The following is a 17,776-nucleotide window of genomic DNA, read 5'->3' on the forward strand; positions in this document are numbered from 1 at the left end:
TTTTTCTTACTCCACCTTCCTTCTGAGTCAAGAGTCTTCTGACTGGTTTGATGCCACCTGCACCCACAATTTCTCTACTGGGCCAGCCCCTTCATCTCAAAGATGTTTGCTGGATGTATTCAAATATCTGGCGTCCTCTACAATCTTTATCATCGAAGTTGTTCCACGATGTGTTAATAGATAGTTTACCATCCTGTCTCTTCTTCTTGTCAGTGTTTTTCATATATTCCAATCCTTACCTTGTCATTCCACGTAATTTTCAACATTCTTATGTAGCACAACAGTCAACAGCTTCGACAATCAACAGCTTCGATTCTCTTCTTTCCCAGTTTCTCCCCTGCCCCTTATAACAACTTCGATGCTCTTCCTTTCATGTTTCCCCATCATTCCTCATTATTTCTGAAAAGATAACATATCCAATACGAATATCTTCTGCCTGCTTTGTACATACGCTCTCGACCCTACCTTCGCTCCGGCGACTGGAGGTGCGGCCAGTGGAGCCGGCCACGACGCCGGTGGCAGGTCTGGAGTCTGCGTCGTCCTGGCGGCGATGGCGGCGGCGCGTCATACTGGAGCGCAGCGAGCCTACGCGCTCGCGCACCACCTCCATCTTGACGCAGGGGCAGACGGCGGCGGCGATCTCGTGGAACTCCTTGCGGAAGTTCTCGTTGAGCCAACCGTACAGCAGTGGGTTGGAGCACGCCGACGACATGCCCATCATGTGGCATACCGCGTAGCAAATGATCATTGTCTGCTCGTCGTGCACCGGCGGGTTCCACAGGTCCATCACCAGGTTGAAGATGTTGAGCGGTAGCCAGCTGATGCAGAAAATGAGCGCGATCGAGTATAGCAGCGAGTTGGTGCGCTTCATCCGCCGGCCGTCTTTGGGTTTGCGCCTGACGGACGTGTGCGTGGAGCAGGAAGCCTTAGCGTCGCCGCTGCCGCTCTTACCGTTGGCGATGGACGAATTGACGTAGCGATATCGCAGCTTGTGGCATATCCTCGAGTAGGCCACTGTGACTGTGATTATGGGAAGCAGGTACTGGACGATGAGGGAGAAGATCGAGTAGTAGAGGCGGCCGTGTTCCACGGGCCAATCCTCTAGGCAGTACGAGATGTACGGTAGGTCGGGCAGGTTGATGTCGTGGTTCTTGAGAGCCCTCCAGATGAACATGGGCGATGCGAGCACGAGCGACACCAGCCAGATGCAGCCCAAGATGACGATGGCGCCCACTTTCTGGAGGCTCTCCCTCGTAGGGTACACTATCACCTGGTAGCGATCGAGCGCTATGGCAGTGATGGAGATGGTGGAAACGAAAATGCTAGTCGCCTGCAACGCGCCGAGCATCTTGCAGATGAACACCTGCTTGCCGAGCGGCCAGTACTTGGTCAGGATCTCCATCAGAGTGAGCGGCATGGTGATGAGGCAGAGCAGCAGGTCGGAGACGGCGAGGTTGACGATGAACATGTTGCGCGCCGTGCGCATGGCGGGCTTCCGGGCCACCGCGCACACCACCAGCGAGTTGCCCGCGGCGCCGATCAGGATGAGCAGCGAGTAGGCGGCGATGAGGCCGTAGAAGGCGGCCGAGTCGTCTAGCTTGCGGTTGCGGCTGTACTGGTCGAAGATGTGCGGGTTCACCTGGCTGGAGTTGAGGATGCGCGTAATGTGCACGGACAGGTTGCGGGCGACGCCAGGCAGCGACGGCACCGCTGTGGGCAGCAGCACCGGCCCCGGCACCCCCGGCACCTCGGCCATGGCTCCTCCGCCGCGACCGCCCCCGCGCTGAGCGCACCGCCTCTGCAACAGTCGCCGTCACAACTCATCACAATATGCAGCAGAAGGTCAGCACACAGTGTGCTCAGGGACAGCCAGTTGACCCTGAATCTTAATAAATGTAGCTTATCTCACATAAAAATCCGAAGAGATTCGCAACTACGTGTTTTTAGGCACCCTCGGTCAATGACGTTTGTATAAAATTATTTTTGTTGTAAGTCGTCGTTGTTAAACACTCTGAAACTACTAAATCGCAGAAGTTTCGACTATCTTCGCTTGGGTTCTCTTCAGAAAGAATAACTGCTACACTTTGGGGATAGCCTTACTTATACAGGATATTTACTGGTACAAACGGGGGCCGTGAGTAGAGGATAATGAAAGAAGCAAATAATTTTGCTAAACATAGACCAATACACTGATTATTTCCCCGATGTGACAACACTTTCTACTTGGCAGCCTTACTGTCGTGTGAACCTCCTATTCCTTCAACACAAGCTTATCGACTATATGGACGATTTCCTACACGTGGCACATGGTTCACGGTCTACCACCGCATTTTCAGTCAGTTGTTCGGGAGTGTGAAGCGCGTATCTTCGACAACAAATGTTTCTATCGTGGTTCGCCCAGTACTAAGGCCTGCAGGTCTCCCGACATGAAGTCGTTGTATTTATTGTGGAGGGATATTTAAAACCGTTGATTATTCCAGCCTCCAGTCTTCAAAACAAGTAACTGCTACGTTTTGGGGATAGTCTTCCTTATACAGGGCGCTTATTTATACAAACGAAGGGCGTGAGTAGAGAATAATGAAAAAAGCAAATAATCTTACTAGACACAGACCAATAGACCAGTTAGCCGGCCGGAGTGGCCGAGCGGTTCTAGGCGCTACAGTCTGGAACTGCGCGACTGCTACGGTCGCAGGTTCGAATCCTGCCTCGGGCATGGATGTGTGTGATATCCTTAGGTTAGTTAGGTTTAAGTAGTTCTAAGTTCTAGGGGACTGATGAACTCAGCAGTTAAGTCCCATAGTGCTCAGAGCCATTTGAACCATTTGAACCAATAGACCAGTAGATAAGACAACACTTTCTACTTGGCAGCCTTACTGGTCTTGTGTACCTTCATGTCCTACAACACAAGCTAATCGACTTTATGGTTGATTTCCTTATGATGAAAGGATATATTATATGTGTCACATGCGTAATGGTGTACCAGCGCATTTTCATCCAGTTACTCGGGAGTACGAAGCGCGAATCTTCGACAACAAGTGTTTTTATCGTGGCTCGCCAATATAAAGGCCTTCAGGTTTCCCAAAGTGAAATCGTTGCTTTTATTGTGGGGGAATATTTAAAATCTTCGATTATTGCAGCCCAGCAGGCAGTGATGATGAACTCCGGGAACGCGTTGTGAATGGTTGCCAGTATATTAGGACCACGCATGGGATTTTTGAACGTTTACGGTCACTGATAAGGAGTCGTCCTAAGGCCTGCCGTCACATTAACGGTGGCCATGTTATAGGTTTATCCTCAAGTAGATATCTACAGTCCGGGTCGTCGGGCACTCAGTCGTTAACATGTCTATCGGAGGAAGTGTTTGTTTCCGGACCCACTCCAGTCGCCAATCAAGACTGTAATTGTGACTTTTATAGTCCATATTTTCATGTGTCAGTTGTCAGGTTGTGGTAGTTCCTTCCCTCCCCCCCCCCCCTCTCCCCCCAGAAGTAATACTGCTGGTTCCTTCTGATAGAAGAGATCGATTCAGGACATCTTCCTCCAGTGCTGCTTCACTGCAACTAAATTTGCTAACACACTAAGTGGCTCCTTACGTGAAGTTGCATATGGAGGCAACGTTGGATAAAATGATACTAAATCCTACGTCTGCACTTGGTGCTTTTCCCGACTGTTCGAGAAGAGGTCAGTTTTTCTTCTATCTTATAAACCGGCCCCGTTGTCTCCACTGGATTTCTTGTACGTACGTCGCAGTTTCTGACTTACTGCTATAGTCAGTGACATCCAGCAAGGGCTTTAGGTTTCCTACTACAGTCACTACAAAAATGTTTCACATTTTTACTTGAAGTAAATATATGCCATTGTATTTATTCGCCCAAGTGAAATAAAGGAACACCTCACTATACAACAAACTCAGCATGTGGAAATTTATATATCACTGCACTGATTAGAAGATCTGTTCACACTATTTAGAGAACCACAAGTATGACGGTGCGCCCGATTCTGTTGAGATCAGCTTAACGTTTCCCGAGTCAAAATTACCACCACGCATGGCGCACTTTCCTGGTAGTTCCCTCATTTCCACCGATATCTGCACCAGCATCTGATACATTTGTTAACTTCTGTGGTTTAATTATTAGTAAATAAATTTGTAATTACAAAGACGTCACTGTAATACTTGTCTTATTGTGTTAAACATGTAACACAAGATTATACCTCTTAATGAGTAGACTTTTTCAGTATTTTATATCTTTAAGTTCGATCAGTAATTACATGGCATATTGTAAATCAAATATTTGTTGCCCTGAAATCGTCGATAGGCAGCCTGCAACTGGGATCGTGTGCCGTGCACTGTGTATCCGTTTAGTGAGATGGGTAATGACATGGCCTCACAAACCAAGGAATCTAATTCGTAAAACTGTTCCAATGAGCAACTGGCGACAAACTACTGGAAAAAGAAACTATCATAAAATACTGAGCAGTAGTGATTGGGATGGTTCTAAACTGGATGACAACGTACAACTAATAGTAGGAAAACCTGATGCCAGTCTGAGAATCTTAAGGAAATGTAATTCATCCACGAAAGCAGCTGCTTACAAGACACTTGTCACCTGTTCGACCGATCCTTGGGTGTTGTTAATCAGTCTGGTTTATTTACTCAGTGGGATAAATAGGGAAAGGGAGCGGGAGGGAGGGAGAGAGAGAGAGAGAGAACGAAGGGCCGCGCATTACGTCACGGAGTCATTTACTAAGATACTCAATAAATTCCAGCGCAACAACAGAGGCGTTGTGCACCATGGAGGGGTTTACTTTTTAAATTTTGAGATTGTATGAGCCTAGATCACTGTTGTAACGCAGTAAACAGCGGAATGCTTATGTCTGAGCACAAAAAGGCGATTATGTTCCTCTTTAAAACCTCTGACAGGAAAGTTGCCTCATTCTCACTCCGCCTTCCTGACCAAAAATTCTGGCATTCGGATATATTCGCTCTCTTTTAACACAGATAATTTTAAATCCGTTTACCCAGTCTATGTAGTTAAGCCACGTTACTCAGCATTTCCCCCTTACTGCCACTGCATATTCTTTTTATGTCCCTCTCCCATCAACTCCTTTTTCTCCAATCGATTTACAGTACATCCCACTGCCAATGCTTTTTCTCTTATTTACATGTCTCCTTTGTCTATCTTTGCCACTGCCACTGTCTCCAGCACACCTCAGCTACTCAAAAACTCTGAAGGGTTCAAATCACCTTTTCTGCTATCCCCAGGTGTTCAGATCGCCACTGTAGCTGCGTGGACAGCGCGAAGGTGCGTCATTCCAGGAAGCCGGGTTCGATTCCCTGCTCGGTTGGAGATTTTTCTCTTCTCAGGAACCGGGTATTTTTGTCGTCTTTATCATCATCATCATCAATTCATCCTCATCGACACGCAAGTCGCCGAAGTGGCGTTACCTCAAAAAGACTTTTACCAGGCAATTAGGTCTATCCGCTGGGAGGCCCTCGCTACACATTTCATTTAACCAGGGGTTCAAAATTACGTTCCAAAATGAACTCTCTCACCTGTACCTACGAGTTCAAATCCGTCTGGTAGGAAAGCCGCGGGGTGCAGCCGCGTGGTCTCGAGCGCGTTGTCACGGTTCGCACGGCTCTCCTTCCCCCTCCCCCCCCCTTCCCGTCGTAGGCTTGAGTCCTCCCCCCTCGTGGATGGGGGTGTCTGTTGTCGTTAGAGTAAGTTAGATTAAGTAGTGTGCACACCTGGGACAGATGAATTCAGCAGTTTGGCCCCATAACACAAATTTCCCAAAGGGTCCAGACCCCCTAAGCCTATGTGTGGTCTCCACTCCTCTGTATTTTCCATTTCCATAATCTCCACTTTCTTTTGGCCCCACTGCTAGTATCTCCAACTATCTCTCCTTCTTTTTTACTGCCAATGTTTGGCAATGACCGTTACTATCTATACCTTTCTCTTTAGATCCCACTGGCACTGTCTCCTCTCTCTCTTCCACCGTCATTGTCTCTCTGCTAGTCTCTTTCAGCAAAGAAAAGGGCGAATATGTTCATATGCAAAATTATTTGGTGTTGCTGGAGAAACGAGGATTGAGGCACCTGGTTCCCCACTATTGTGTCTCACTCTTTTAAAGAAGAACATATTCACAAGATGTACTGTTTATATAAAACGAATGCGGCAGGTCACAAAAGTTTTGACAGATTAATTATATGTTTTGACGCATTTATATACTTTGACACACAGAAACTACTATGAAGTAGTTTTCAATATAAGGTTAACACAATATCATTTGCTGTACATATTTTTCTGGACACTTTGCTCATCCATCGCAATTAATCGAAAAACCCGGGCTTGTGATTTGTAACTTAAAAGAGAAAAAACATTATTACAAATATTTTACTAAATTTGCCATCTTTCCAGTTGTACATAATGACGGCATCCCGTTTAATTTCTTCCCAGCAGTGTTAAGATCGTTTTAGCACTTTTTTTAAAATTGAAGTACCACTTCGGGCTCATTTGTATAGGCGTGAAGTGTTCATTACACAGAGACAGCGTGTCCCAAAATTTTATTGGTGAAAATATTCTGACTAAAAACATGGCTATGCAATCTCTGAACCCTTGTATTGACCCTAGCACCCTTGCTACGTGTTTAATAAGTCAGTTAAATCTATATTTACGGCTCTGAATGGATGTTGCGTGCATATTTTATGCGCATAAGTGCGGTAACTTTGAACATGTAGATCTCAATAACGGGTAGTGATATCGTAAAAAGGTACGTGGGAACTTCATCTTAAGAATACATGGAATTCTGGACGATTTGAGATGAATCAAAATTGTAGAAGTGGTAGTAGCCAGAAGTGTTACTTTTGGTACCCAAAAACAGTGGTTTTTTCGGGAGTATCCTGATAACGGGTACAGATTTTGGAAAATGGGAAAAATAGCGTTTCTAGATGAACGTCTAAGGAATGTACAGATAAAATTTGAGCCTTTTGCTTAAGTTAGTTATTTAGATAAATGCGACCCGGCTTTTGCTGTTTTCTGCATGAGTACGGTAACTCTGATCCTCTGGATTTATAACGGGTATGATGTGCATACAGGATCGAAATTCCTCGAAAAAAATTTTTTAAGAACATAACGAAAATATTTCGAGAATGTGCCATGAACAGAAAGTACAGAAGTGTCAATCCCCACAACTGGTACTTATCGTACCAAAAAACCGTAGTTTTTCGGAATTTTCTCAGCCAACGCCTATGACCAAATGGTGCTTTTATAAGATATACACTAGACCACAAAAAAATGGTTCAAATGGATCTGAGCACTATGGGACTTAACATCTGTGGTCATCAGTCCCCTAGAACTTAAAACTACTTAAACCTAACTAACCTAAGGACATCATACACATCCATGCCCGAGGCAGGATTAGAACCTGCCACCGTAGTGGTCACGCGGTTCCAGACTGAAGCGCCTAGAACCGCACGGCCACACCGGCCAGCCCTAGCCCAAACCTAATATAAAAGAACCAACCGATTTCTCAGTTTGCCTGACCTGGAGGAAGTGCGTAATGTTTAAATTTTGATCTTTAACTGTAGGATGGCGGCATTATGCCCGTTCTTCCCATAGGCATACAAATGGTCGCCATGCCAAGGGCTGTTCAAAGCACTTGACCCCTTATCTCTGTGATCAATCGAACCCCAACAGTGCCTGCGATATGACCCCCTGGTAAACCGCACTTTCGCTCGCAGCGTTTAGGAATATATTTGTACTGTGAACTGTCGCGCACGCACCGATTTCCTCTCTCATACTTCTCGCGATATGGCCACGACGAGAAAGAGAGATTAGAGGCCACACGGAGCTTTGTCTGCATTCATTCTTCTCACGCTCCAGTCGTGAATGAAAGCGGAAATAGGGGAAAAGACAGGGGCTCCAGAAACACGCCACATGGTAGTTTGCTATGTATGGATGTAGATGTAGCCTATCAGCGCTTCCACTGAGGAAGGCGTCAAACTACGTAGGGGGCTCACAGTCCCGTCAACGGAAAGACACCGAATGGATCGCAGCGTTGGCTCATCATTCAAATAATTATGGTACATACTTGGATGTAACATATGTTGTTCCTGTACAACTCCTTTTCAAGAATTTTTACGAAAGAGATATTTAAAGTTTTCCGAGCGTGTTAAATGTGATACGGAGCAGAAGTTGTCAACTGGAGGCGTAAGTACAACTCACTAAAACATGAAGACTGGACGTCGGCTTTCGCTACGTTCTAGCCAGGTCATTTTCTTTTTTTCTAATCTTCTATCAAATACTTGTATCGCTACAATGAATCATGTATCTTCGGAAAGGTACAATAATAATAATATTAATAATAATAATAATAATAATAATAATAATGATAACAATAACATTCCGTAAAAAGTTAGAGACCTTTTCAGGCTGCATTTTATTAATATTATACAAAAACTTTAGTTTTGTTCATCACATATGAAGCCATTTTGAGCGTCGAGCGTGCCAATGAGTAGAGTTTTGGTTCCTACGTCTGACGGTCAATTTAGTTTTCCTGTGTATTGTAAGACAAAACAAAAGAAACCAATTTTCGCTTTGCCTTACGTCATTTTCCTACATTGTTAAAGTGGTATGGTAGATGTCAATGATTACAGATTATTCCTGAATAGATATATTTAATAGACTCGAAATAGATGTGATGGGTTCCTCAGATGGATCTAATGGTGCAGTGCGTATTCCGAAATGGATCATGTAAGAGATTTGTAAATTTCGCTGATTACTGAAGTACAATCGTTGTGAAGTATTAAAAGGATATAACGAGACACCGTGATGAAACTGTCATTTATTTCTCGATCCATTCATTTACGTGGTGCAATGACCGGCTTCGAATGAAGTACTCTTTATTTTCGGTACGCTCGTGATCGTATTGATACATCAGATTATTATTTCATTACAATTCCTTACTGTAGCTGTACTGCATCTAGTCACGATGTACCACGTTGTTTGTCATCGTTAATATAATTTTTGTAGCAGGATTGCAATTATGGACCAAAAAATTACTAATGGCATCTTTTCCCTTTTCTTATTTCCAGCAGTTTTTCATTCTTTTCCTGTGTTTTTCTTTTCCTTCTCCAGTCCATATTGCGCCTGTTTTCTTCTTTGTATTCTCCAGAAACCCCTTGAAACATTTCACTTTTGCTTTGTTTTTTCTCTTTTTCCTATGTTTTCCTCCGTTATTTCCATTTCTCTCATGTCTGCTTTAAATATTTGATCGATATCTTTGATGTTTTTGGGTTTCTGTTAAGAAGTGAAAATATCTTTAGTTATTCTTTATTTATTCAGTCAAATGTATATAGAATACAATCCTTCTCTTTCTAATTGTATCTAAGTTTCTTTCTATTCTTTCATAAACTTCTGTATTACATCTTTGTTTCCATTTCCTATTCCTATACTTTAGTTCTAAGATTTTCTTGATTATTTTCGTTTCCTTCTTTTCTATTTCACCTAGATGTTTTGCTGTATTAAATGAAAGGCATATTGAAGCATTAAGGTGTTCTGGTGCATTCACAGTGTTGTATTGCCTCAGTTATTTCTTGTTATATTGTTTTTTGAACGTATAAGCCGTTGTCGACTGCGGTTGTTTCAACTTGTTCTTCCACATTTTTCAATTTTTCCCTCTTCATTCTTCTGTTCAAGTGGCTCCAGTCTTCTTCATGGAATTTCCACGCAAACCTTTGGACTCATGTGATTTCTTTCTGAGTCGTTTCTCATCATCTTGTGTAACAATTAGGAGTTCGTTCATGTGTCTTCAAACTTCTTCGCATACACTTCTATCCAATTTTAATTTAACGAAATAGGTGAACAGTCTTTTTTCAGCCTGTTGGGATTCATCCATGGGATGTGACCTTATAAAGCTAATCTTTTCCTGATAATTTCTGTAATTTTTTCGACGTCTGTATAAAGTTCACTATTATGACGTGTTGTGTATTGTATTTGCCCCTTAAGTGGTTCCAAAATTTTCAGTACTATTTTTCTTTCTGTGATATCCGGTGTTTCTATCATCGCAGTTTTATTCATTCTGCTGCCGGAAAGTGCTGACGGCCGAATTACTGTACGGCAGTGCGTAAGTTTAGCATTGATGGATACTGATCTCTTGTTATGCGTCCTTGTTGAAGTACTATGACATTTTCATCTTTCTAACTCTTGCTTTAATGGCTTCTTTCTCCTAACTGTACTAATCAATTAGGTCTCCTAGATAATTGAACGTGCTATGTCTCTCAATTTTTCCATACTTTGTTTTCAGAAATGGCTCTGAGCACTATGGGACTTAACATCTATGGTCATCAGTCCCCGAGAACTTAGAACTACTTAAACCTAACCAACCTAAGGACATCACACAACACCCAGTCATCACGAGGCAGAGAAAATCCCTGACCCCGCCGGGAATACTTTGTTTTCATTATGATTTTGACGACCATAATGTTTGGCTTAAATTCGGTTTTTTCAAACGATATTTGTAAGCTTGCTTTCTCCACCTTGTTCTTTAAGCAATTCTGTTTGTCTAGCGGCTGTTTTGATTCAGTCTCAAAAAATAGCTACGTCATCCTGAAACGTTAAACATTCTATTTGTAGGTTGTCCCTTCTATAACATAATTTAACTCGCTTGTCGATTTGGCTTTCTCCTACTGAAATTCCTCATTCCATTATGACTTTTTCCAGAAAGCAGTTCAAGAGCAGCTGGCAACCACCATCTCTCAACCTCATTCGGATTTTATTCGCAAAACTTCTAGAAATTTTGTCTTCAATTTCACTTGAGATTTGATATTTGTTAGCTTTTGTTCAACTGGAGCTGTGCTCTAAGCTCAGTTAGTTGAGTATTTCAGTCAGTGAGTATCGACTCGGTCATTTGGTTTGCTGATGTCAATAGAAGGGGTTACGAAGTTTTTCGAACATCTTGTCTTATATGTTATCATTGACTTTAAGTTGAGAATCAGCTCTGCACATTATCTTTCCTTACTACTTTTATCGTACGGTTCTGAAACATCGCGATTGATTGAGCATCGCGATTGATTATACTGATACAAACGTTTGGTGGAAGATTAGGAAAGGAAAGACAGTAAAATTACGTGACTGAAATGCATTACACTTATCTCAATAAATAAATTAACTATTCCTTGACGCTTCAGAATCAACCAAGCCATTCGTTTACTCACCATGTGCTATTTTCTTTCTCCCGATATCTGACAAAAATTCATTATTTTCTTAGGGATTTTCTCGCCGTATCCTGAAATACTTTCCATTTTTGTCATTGGAGATACATACTTATATGTAAGCCTTGGGACTGTTCTACGAATTTTTTTAATTTCACACTTCTTAATGCTTCTAGAATTTTCCACTAGTTGATGGAAAAAAGGGCAATTTTTAGTGAATTTCTTATAGCACTATAGTTCACTATTTCCTACACGCGTAGACATGAATGTCATTTTGTAAACTAGTCCTTCTTATTCTAGACAAAAAGTAAAGCAACTTTATACGTTATTGAAATTTTTATGGATTTTTGAAATTATATTTGCAATAGTGTAAGTAAGCAATGTTTCCTTGACGTATCTACTTTCATGAGCAGTACAATAGTTGGCTTTAATATGAGAAAGAGATTCCTGACACTGTACGTTTGGAACACGGCATTGTGTAGCGGTAAGTCGTGGACTGTGGGAAAACCAGAAATGAAGACAATCGAATAGTTTACGATGCGGTACTATAGCAGCATTTTGAAAATTAGGTGACTGATTGGAAATGAAGAGGTTCTCCGTAGAAGAGGCGGGGAGAGTGACATCTGGAATACGCTGAACACAAGAGGTGGCTGTGTGTCAGGAAAATGTTAAGAAATCAAGGATTAACTTCGATGGTACTTCAGTGAGCTATGGCGGCCGATGTGGCCGAGCGGTTCTAAGCGCTTCAGTCTGGAACCGCACGACCGCTACGGTCGCAGGTTCGAATCCTGCCTCGGGCATGGATGTCTGTGATGTCCTTAGGTTAGTTAGGTTTACGTAGTTCTAAGTTCTAGGGGACTGATGACGTCAGATGTTAAGACCCATAGTGCTCAGAGCCATTTGATTTGAGTGAGCTGTAGGGAACAAAGACTATAGGGGGAAGACAGAGATGGAATCTATCAAACAAGTAATGAAGAACGTTGACTGCAAGTGCTATTGCCCGGTGGTCCACGAGACAGAGAAAGCAGCCGATACTGGAGGTAAGGTTCATGCCGTGTTCCTTGACTTCCGCAAAACGTTCGATGCAATTCCGCACTGCACACAGTGAACAAAATACGAGCATACCGAAGAGGACTGAAATGAAAAGTTTCTGACAAACAGGACACAGCACGCAACTGTCGTCGGAAAAAAAATCCTCGTACGTAATAGTAGCTTGGAGCCTACCTCAGTGGCGTGTTACACTTCCCTCACTTTTCACGAAATATACAAATGTTCTAATGGATAACACGGAAAGCTCCAAGAACTCATTCGCTGGAAGTTCTATTGTCTACAGAAAAATGACAGCGTTGGAGGACTGAAGCGAAATGGAGCAAAATACGCAAAGTATTGATGCTTGGTTGCCTTAAAGAGATGTAATGTATCGCACCGAAATATGCGAATGGCCCATTATTGTGTAATCGCACTATTGCAGAACAATCACTGAAAGTTGTTAAATCTATAATACACCCAACAGTAGGTAGTCGGTGGGATTTGTAGTGGAAACATCACCCAAAACGTATAGTAAGTACGGCATGTGCGAAGCCGAGATTCACTGGAAGATATCTCAGGAACTGTGGTCCACACACACAAAGGAGGTAATTTTCAAAACCATCGTTGCAGCAATGCGGGAATATCGCTTGTTAATTTGCGATCGTGGCCTAATGGGAGTTACATAAGAAACATAGACGATCCAAAGAGTAGCGTATTTCGTCACAGGTTCATTTAGTACCGACGAAAGCGACACTGAGATGCTCTGTTAACTCCAGTAGCAGAAACAGCATGAGAGGTACTCCGTATCACAATTTGGTTTACAGTTAATCCACCTTATTTACTGCATCATTCTGTAGGTCTTGTGCTCAAAGACGGCAATCCGCCTCTTTTAGTTCTTTCCAACAGTCCAAGATACCCTAGCTCACCATACTGTGGTCGGAATGTCTACTTTTCAGAAACCGAGTGTCGTTCAGTAGGTAATAAAACAGGTTTTTATTGTGAAAGTTGGTTGGATTTATTCAAGATTCCAATACATCGTACTATACCCCACTATTTTGGCTACACAATTCTAGTCTGCATCATAATCTCAATTCAATGCAATGGTCTTCCGCTACCTTCCTAGGAGGGCCTGTATGCACGCATGGTGTCACTGTACTGGTCGACGACGGGACCAATCTCTCCATCATCCTTGTACTACTTCCCGCGGAGTGCATCCTCCACTGACAGTTCGGCGCAGACGATCTATCTTTGCTTTCTGTGGTCATCTATTCTGTTGTGGATTGGCAAGACAGCCAACCCACTATGAGAGGAAGCCGAAAGGCACGCGTTTTAGCTCACGCAGGCTGGCGTGAGGTCTGGAACAGGTCAAGGAAATGAGACTAACGAAAAACGTACGTAGCTGCTGGAATACTTAGCTTTAATCCATTATTGGTGAACATCGCTCTTGACGGTACATGTTTTACAGCATCGATAGTAACGGGTAATGGCGCCTTGCTAGGTCGTAGCAAATGACGTAGCTCAAGGCTATGCTAACTATCGTCTCGGGAAATGAGAGCGTAATTTGTCAGTGAACCATCGCTAGCAAAGTCGGCTATACAACTGGGGCGAGTGCTAGGAAGTCTCTCTAGACCTGCCGTGTGGCGGCGCTCGGTCTGCAATCACTGATAGTGGCGACACGCGGGTCCGACGTATACTAAAGGACCGCGGCCGATTTAAAGGCTACCACCTAGCAAGTGTGGTGTCTGGCGGTGACACCACATATTCGATGGCGAGGAATCCAGCGGGCGCACGTCTTTGAGCACTCCAACTGGTGGACGGGTGTGTCAGCACTACCAAAAGAGACGTGCAGTTGAGCAGCGAGGTGTTTTATCATATTAACAGAATCTTCCGTCGATTCTTGGTAGAACAAAATTATAATAAATGAAAAGCACCAGTTTGCTTTTGTTCTACAATATTACTTTTATTGTAAACCGGTTTTCCGCTTGAAGGCCAGCTTCAGACATTTACTGAGTATTATCACCAAAGAAGTTGAATATTAGCGGACGACATTGGAAGAGAAGTAATATATCTAGACTGATGTAGGAACATACAGTAAGTAACATCTTTGCAACGAAAAAGTAAAAACTGAACTGTACATGAGTGACAATGGAGTAGACAGGAAAACCTTTAGCACAAAATAGGGGTAGCATGCCTACATAAGTTTCTCTTAATAAACAAAACTAATAGAACAAAATAAAATTAGTACTAGACAAGGCTTCATCAGGAGGTACGAAACATGGAGAGTGAGACACAACAAATTAAAAGAAGAGACAGTTATCAATGAAAATCAAGAAGATAAACAGAAATAAATAAATTCAGGAAAACTGAGATGTTTGACGGATTGTAATCCGTCAATCACCTTGTATGAGAGTGTCCGCGGGAACCACAGCTGCGTCCGACCGGCCTGAGCGCGGGAGATCAGACAGGTTTGCGCGACCTCGCTGGAATGATGACTTCTGCTCGCCCAACGACTCACCGCGCTTTTGTTAACTGTCATATCTCCGCAGACATTCGGCAAGTGTGTTTGAATATCAGCGATTCTCTGGTTTTCCGCCAGAAGAAACCGAATGACAGTTCGCTGCTTGTAACGCATCCCCGTTACAGACGCCATTTTGAAGGCTATGTATAACGCCCCCAGCTGTCAGAAGGTCATGAAACTATAGGTCCTGGATTGGGGATATTCCACGATGTCCCACAAAACTTGAAGATTCTTTTCAACCGAAATTGGCCGAGAGAAAAAGAAAGTGTTTTATTACATATTGAAAGCCCCTCGCATATTTCCCAAATTAAAGCCTACTTTCCATACAATTTGACTTCTTTTAGCAAGGAATTCTCTCTTTCGCTTTGGTTATCTGTTTCCTGTATCCTTGTTTCGTATGTTTTGCGTTAATTTCCTTTATAGGTGGCACAGTTCCTTCGCGTTTTCTATTACATGGTCACTTATTTTTCTAGGTTTGTCGCTGCTCCTCAAAACTTCTGTCCTTCGTCTATCTATACCCGCGCAGTAGTTTATTATTCCAGTCATCAGGTTATACAGTTCTTTTTACTTTCACAGAAGGTACGTAATCTTCTCATCAATAATCTACACTCCTGGAAATTGAAATAAGAACACCGTGAATTCATTGTCCCAGGAAGGGGAAACTTTATTGACACATTCCTGGGGTCAGATACATCACATGATCACACTGACAGAACCACAGGCACATAGACACAGGCAACAGAGCATGCACAATGTCGGCACTAGTACAGTGTATATCCACCTTTCGCAGCAATGCAGGCTGCTATTCTCCCACGGAGACGATCGTAGAGATGCTGGATGTAGTCCTGCAGAACGGCTTGCCATGCCATTTCCACCTGGCGCCTCAGTTGGACCAGCGTTCGTGCTGGACGTGCAGACCGCGTGAGACGACGCTTCATACAGTCCCAAACATGCTCAATGGGGGACAGATCCGGAGATCTTGCTGGCCAGGGTAGTTGACTTACACACCTTCTAGAGCACGTTGGGTGGCACGGGATACATGCGGACGTGCATTGTCCTGTTGGAACAGCAAGTTCCCTTGCCGGTCTAGGAATGGTAGAACGAGGGGTTCGATGACGGTTTGGATGTACCGTGCACTATTCAGTGTCCCCTCGACGATCACCAGTGGTGTACGGCCAGTGTAGGAGATCGCTCCCCACACCATGATGCCGGGTGTTGGCCCTGTGTGCCTCGGTCGTATGCAGTCCTGATTGTGGCGCTCACCTGCACGGCGCCAAACACGCATACGACCATCATTGACACCAAGGCAGAAGCGACTCTCATCGCTGATGACGACACGTCTCCATTCGTCCCTCCATTCACGCCTGTCGCGACACACTGGAGGCGGGCTGCACGATGTTGGGGCGTGAGCGGAAGACGGCCTAACGGTGTGCGGGACCGTAGCCCAGCTTCATGGAGACGGTTGCGAAGGGTCCTCGCCGATACACCAGGAGAAACAGCGTCCCTAATTTGCTGGGAAGTGGCGGTGCGGTCCCCTACGGCACTGCGTAGGATCCTACGGTCTTGGCGTGCATCCGTGCGTCGCTGCGGTCCGGTCCCAGGTCGACGGGCACGTGCACCTTCCGCCGACCACTGGCGACAACATCGATGTACTGTGGAGACCTCACGCCCCACGTGTTGAGCAATTCGGCGGTACGTCCACCCGGCCTCTCGCATGCCCACTATACGCCCTCGCTCAAAGTCCGTCAACTGCACATACGGTTCACGTCCACGCTGTCGCGGCATGCTACCAGTGTTAAAGACTGCGATGGAGCTCCGTATGCCACGGCAAACTGGCTGACACTGACGGCGGCGGTGCACAAATGCTGCGCAGCTAGCGCCATTCGACGGCCAACACCGCGGTTCCTGGTGTGTCCGCTGTGCCGTGCGTGTGATCATTGCTTGTACAGCCCTCTCGCAGTGTCCGGAGCAAGTATGGTGGGTCTGACACACCGGTGTCAATGTGTTCTTTTTTCCATTTCCAGGAGTGTATCTTTCTGAGTAAATTCATAGATGAGAACCGATTTTCCTTTCTTTCATTGCCTCTTCGATATACAGCTTGGAAAGTACACGAGAAAAATTAGAAGCATGTTTTATGCCCGTTTGAATCAGAGTACTTCCAGCATTTTTATTGCCATCACTTGGTCCTGTTGCATTTATCTCGGGAGGGATTTTTAATATCTTATACCGTTCTACACTATCGAACGCTTTGAATTTTCATAAATTATAAAAAAAGTGTGTTGCTTTTTCTATCCTATTTCAAATGTAAATCCAACGACAGAATTTCCTTTCAAGTTTCTCTACCTTTCCTAAACCAGGTCAGTCATTATGTAGCAGATCTTCAGCTTCATTTCCATTCTTTTGTGTATCATTCTGTTCGTCAACATGGACGCATGACGTGTAATCTTATCTGCTGTTAATACTTTTGGGGTAATTTGGATTAGGATTTTCCTAGAAGTCGCATAGTATGTCTCCATTCTCACAGATACCAGTAATAACACGAATAATTGTTTAGTTAGCATTAGTCATCATTTTTAGAAATTCTAAACGAATATCATCTAGTCCCTCTGCATTGTTCCTTCGGTAGTATTGCTAATCTCTGACAAACTGACTCGAATGCGGTAACCACTGTACTAAACAAATTAAAATATAAATAATAAATCCAGAAAAATTAAATTTACTAGTGCATTTCAGAGGAAGAATAAAAAATGAGTAAAACATTCGTTCTGCCAACAGGTTTACTACAGTTAGCAGTATCAACGGAGTATTGACCAAGTATACAAAGCGTGAAGTCAATTGGTGTTGTCTTTGTCATTGTTCGGTCGACACGCCCAGTCTTATTAACTTCACCGTCAATTCGATATCACGTCGTGACAAAATTGCTTGCGGGAATTCAGCAACTCCCAATTCTTTGATTGGAGATTCGAGCGACGGGGCAAAAACAAGGGAGTCTACCGAAACGGACGCCTCCCATA

General features: G+C 43.8%; 1 protein-coding gene across 1 annotated transcript in view; it reads right to left on the reverse strand.

Annotated features, from left to right (window-relative positions):
- Nucleotides 1-370: 370 nt before the first annotated feature.
- Nucleotides 371-17,776, reverse strand: part of LOC126474581 (neuropeptide F receptor-like) — a 438,149-nt gene continuing 420,743 nt past the window's right edge. The window contains exon 3 of the mRNA XM_050102056.1: nt 371-1,798. Coding sequence (XP_049958013.1) covers nt 371-1,756 — 1,386 coding nt within the window. The 5' untranslated portion in view covers nt 1,757-1,798. The remainder of the gene's footprint in view (nt 1,799-17,776) is intronic.

This window comes from Schistocerca serialis, chromosome 4 (genome assembly GCF_023864345.2).
Source record: "Schistocerca serialis cubense isolate TAMUIC-IGC-003099 chromosome 4, iqSchSeri2.2, whole genome shotgun sequence".
Taxonomy (NCBI): Eukaryota; Metazoa; Arthropoda; class Insecta; order Orthoptera; family Acrididae; genus Schistocerca; species Schistocerca serialis.